Here is a 5,000-nt window from a genome sequence, read left to right on the forward strand (position 1 = left end):
ATAGATTGATAGATAGATAGATAGATAGAGATAGATAGATAGATAGATAGATAGATAGATAGATAGATAGATAGATAGATAGATAGATAGATAGATAGATAGATAGATAGATAGATAGATAGATGATAGATAGATAGATAGATAGATAGATAGAGAGATAGAGATAGATAGATAGATAGATAGATAGATAGATAGATAGATAGATAGATAGATAGATAGATAGATAGATAGATAGATAGATAGATAGATAGATAGATAGATAGATAGATAGATAGATAGATAGATAGATAGAAGATAGATAGATAGATAGATAGATAGATAGATAGATAGATAGATAGATAGATAGATAGATAGATAGATAGATAGATAGATAGATAGATAGATAGATAGATAGATAGATAGATAGATAGATAGATAGATAGATAGATAGATCGATAGATAGATAGATAAATAGATAGATAGATAGATAGATAGATAGATAGATAGATAGATAGATAGATAGATAGATAGATAGATAGATAGATAGATAGATAGATAGATAGATAGATAGATAATAGATAGATAGATAGATAGATAGATAGATAGATAGATAGATAGATAGATAGATAGATAGATAGATAGATAGATAGATAGATAGTAGATAGATAGATAGATAGATAGATAGATAGATAGATAGATAGATAGATGATAGATAGATAGATAGATAGATAGATAGATAGATAGATAGATAGATAGATAGATAGATAGATAGATAGAGAGATAGATAGATAGATAGATAGATAGATGATAGATAGATAGATAGATAGATAGATAGATAGATAGATAGATAGATAGATAGATAGATAGATAGATAGATAGATAGATAGATAGATAGATAGATAGATAGATAGATAGATAGATAGATAGATAGATAGATAGATAGATAGATAGATAGATAGATAGATAGATAGATAGATAGATAGATAGATAGATAGATAGATAGATAGATAGATAGATAGATAGATAGATAGATAGATAGATAGATAGATAGATAGATAGATAGATAGATAGATAGATAGATAGATAGATAGATAGATAGATAGATAGATAGATAGATAGATAGATAGATAGATAGATAGATAGATAGATAGATAGATAGATAGATAGATAGATAGATAGATAGATAGATAGAGATAGATAGATAGATAGATAGATAGATAGAAGATAGATAGATAGATAGATAGATAGATAGATAGATAGATAGATAGATAGATAGATAGATAGATAGATAGATAGATAGATAGATAGATAGATAGAGAGATAGATAGATAGATAGATAGATAGAGATAGATAGATAGATAGATAGATAGATAGATAGATAGATAGATAGATAGATAGATAGATAGATAGATAGATAGATAGATAGATAGATAGATAGATAGATAGAATAACTTTTTTTAAGCCACTGTGCAACATTTAAACAATGCTTTTATTAGAGCCAATATGACAAAGTTAAAAATTACTTTCCACTTGAGTAAATAAATGTAATTATCTTAAGTAAATGAATAGATTCATTAAAGCAATTATTTAGTTACAATAATAAAAGCATTTTTTTAATTAAGCAACTAATTTTATATTCCCACAATTTATCGGCACTATTGAAGGCCTATAATTTACAAAATATACTATTTTAAAGTGCAGCTTTAACAGACAACATTTCTGACATTTTTCTTCAACTTATACAACTTTGCAAAACGTTATAATTATTAACAAGGTTATGAAACCATTTACAACTGGTTTCTTGTGAAAAACCCGATAATTATTTTGCACAAAAGTTCAGTGACTTCTGCAGGAATTTGTTCACTATTGTTTAGAAAAATCATGAACAAAATAAAAAGCGATCTGCAGTACAAATTTTGCGCCATTATAAAATGAAAACGAAATTGTGTCAGCAATCAATTAAACTCTAGTAGACAAGAAAACAAAACTGTTAAAAAGCACGTAACGAATATAAAGATCAAAACAAAATAGTAAGTAATTGTTTTGTAAAATATGTTATTTTACAGACAGACGAACGTTTATTTAATTCGTAAACATTTATTATTAACGATCGAACATGTTGTTTATTAAGTTAAGAAACAGGTTTTTTTTTTAAACGAGGTGAATTTTGAAACTTTTTCAAAAATGCTCAATTTAATTTTCGCTTTTTGTAAAAGCTTTCATAAATTGCACGCGTACAGGTAGTGTGTGCAGTACGTGTTTTTCAGGTTTTTGAAATTGTTTTGTTTTTTCTAACTCAAATAGTTATGTCGTCATCATCGTTAGCATTATAATAATTATTTAAGTTTATACAATCAAAAAAGAGACATTTCTAAGAAAAATGAGAACTTTTGCATGCTACATATAAGATGGGTTATGGTGATTTTATAGAAATTAAATCGTACTGTTATTGTCAGAAACTTATGTATATCAGAATGATCCAAAGAATTTTCAGGTTTTAAAGATCTCTTTAAAGAATCATCATCCATCTAAGCTTACTTGACTAGACTATAGTCTAGTCTATAGTACTTTGATTATAATCTGTAAAAGGAACTTTTTGGTACTTTTTTTTGCTCATTAACTGGTACTTTTTTGAGTTGTATGTACATATCGTCACCCTAAAACGCAAACGGCCCTATCTAACATTTTTAAAATTTTACAGGAGAAGCAAAAAACTATTGAAATTGAAAAGTTTGTTTCTATCAACGCGATTTATTTGTAATAAACAGGGAAACCAAAATATGCAAATGCATGTTTTTTGTGGTGCGTCGTATGGACTCATGGATAATATATTTACACGTTTCAGACCAATTTAAGAATTTTGGCATCGATTTGTTAGAGCATATTTTTGCATATTTTACCCATAAGAGCATAATTTTGCATGATTTGACTTTTGTAGCATATTTAAGGCATATTTTCGAGTTTTTAGAGAATATTTTACTCTTTTAGTGCATATTTTGAAGTTTTTCGCTTTTTTTCATTTTTGTACATTTTTATTTCCTTTTCAAAACTTTATTTAAAAAAATTAAATTTAATTTTTTTTTATTTTTTAATTTTTATTTTTTATTTTCTTTGTAGAACTTGAAAACTGTAAAAAATACATTAGTCTCATGAAACCAATGTTATATTTTTTTATTCAATAAAGCATTAAATTTTAAATCGGACATAAAACCGATTACTTTGGATTTCATGACACCAATCCATTTTTATCGTTTAAAAAACTAGTATTGATAACACTGTAAGTATGTCAAAAAGACACAGAAAAACGTCGAGACACCTAAACTTAATTTTGGGTCGTAGAATCTAGTGGCTTACACCGTTTTGAAAATTTAGGTCAAAATCGGGAGATATTGTGTTTTAAAGTATGAACTCTTTATGAGGTGATTTTTTAATTTTAAAATTTTTGAAAAAAGTTTTCACGCATAGACATACGAACTAATTATAAAAAGCTAAATATATGTATGTATATGCATAATTAATTCATTATTTTCTATGCGTGAAAGTTTTTTTAATTTAAATGATCAAAAAACACCTCAGAAACAGTGTAAACTTTAAAATCCAATATCTCCCGATTTTGACCTAACTTTTCAAAACGGAGTATGCCACTAGATTCTACGACCGAAAATTAAGTTCACATGTTTCGGCGTTTTTCTGTGTGAAGCTATGAATACAATTGGAAGAAATGTGTCAAACTTTGTCGTTTGAAATATGTTTTTTTGGGGACCAAATGTCTTCATGTTATTTATTGGTTATCTGAACGTAAAACAGAGTTCTATTCAACTAGTTCTTCAACCTAACAGATAAATCAATTATAAAAAATCTAGTAGGATGAAATATGACATTAAATATTTATTATTTCATTACAATTTCAGTCTTTTTAAGCTTTTCAATGTTAAAATATAATTTAAAATAATTATTTTTGGAGCATATTTTTTAAATTTTAAGAGCATATTTTGAGTTTTTTACGGCATATTTAAAGCGCTTAAAACACTTTTTAGAGCATGTTTTCGGTTTCCCTGGTAATAAATAAACAAGTTGTTTAATAGTGAAACATATTGGTCGTTATTATAGTTGACAATTGCGTATATAAAAATGGATAAATTGGACTTTTTACCTTTAATATTTAAATGTTTTTGTAGATAGGGCCTTTTATTTTTTGCCAATAAAATCGCTAATTTTGGTCGGAGGACATTTTTGTATGGACATTTTTTTTGATGCAATACATTATAATCAACAATAAGATCGATTTTGAATTTTTGGTTAGTTAGGGCCGTTTGCGTTTCAGGTGACGATATGTATGTCTCGCCATTATAGTGTAAATCCAAATTCGTCAACAACCAATTAAAAAGCCCCTGCACTCAATTATTAATATACAACATTTAGTTTGAGTTTGTTTAAATAACATTAGAAGCATAAATACAATAAATGTTATTCGTTAGACTTTTTTCTTAAAGTTATTCCAAAACAGCTTTCAATTTCTAAATCAAACCTATACAAAATTTAACGAAAAATAAACCAATTCAGTCGTTCGAAAACATTTTAACGGAAAACAACTTAAAGTGCTCAAAAAAAAAATATTTAAAAATAAATAACAACAAATTTAAATCATAAAAAAAACTAAAAATAAATAAAATGCATAAAAATATTTTGGCTTTAATCGGTATTTTGGCTGTGTGTCTAGTGAACAGTGGTAAGTGTGTGAAAGTCAAAATTATGTGGAAATAATTTCTTTTTTCAAAGAACATTTTTTATAAAACAATAAATTGCGTTGTGTTTTTTTCAATAACGCAAAGGTGTTAAATTTGTGAAAAATTCCATATTGTAACAAAAGTTTATACAAATTGCAATACTAATGTTAATAATGTTAATTATTTATACAAATGGAAAACGTTTTTAAACTTGTTTTTTTGAATTTATTGAAAAAAAAAAAAACTCACCTTACAGAAGAGTTGAGATCATTCGTTTGAAGTGTCGTATGTAAA

The 5,000-nt window shown here is 26.2% G+C and overlaps 1 protein-coding gene across 1 annotated transcript in view; it reads left to right on the forward strand.

Annotated features, from left to right (window-relative positions):
- Positions 1–4,525: 4,525 nt before the first annotated feature.
- Positions 4,526–5,000, forward strand: part of LOC119615026 — a 3,767-nt gene continuing 3,292 nt past the window's right edge. Inside the window, exon 1 of the mRNA XM_037971107.1 lies at positions 4,526–4,708. Within this exon, the coding sequence (XP_037827035.1) occupies positions 4,651–4,708 (58 nt within the window). The 5' untranslated portion in view covers positions 4,526–4,650. The remainder of the gene's footprint in view (positions 4,709–5,000) is intronic.

This window comes from Lucilia sericata, unplaced genomic scaffold (assembly GCF_015586225.1).
Source record: "Lucilia sericata isolate MDLA Ls3-8-SP2 unplaced genomic scaffold, ASM1558622v1 Contig003897F_arrow, whole genome shotgun sequence".
NCBI lineage: Eukaryota > Metazoa > Arthropoda > Insecta > Diptera > Calliphoridae > Lucilia > Lucilia sericata.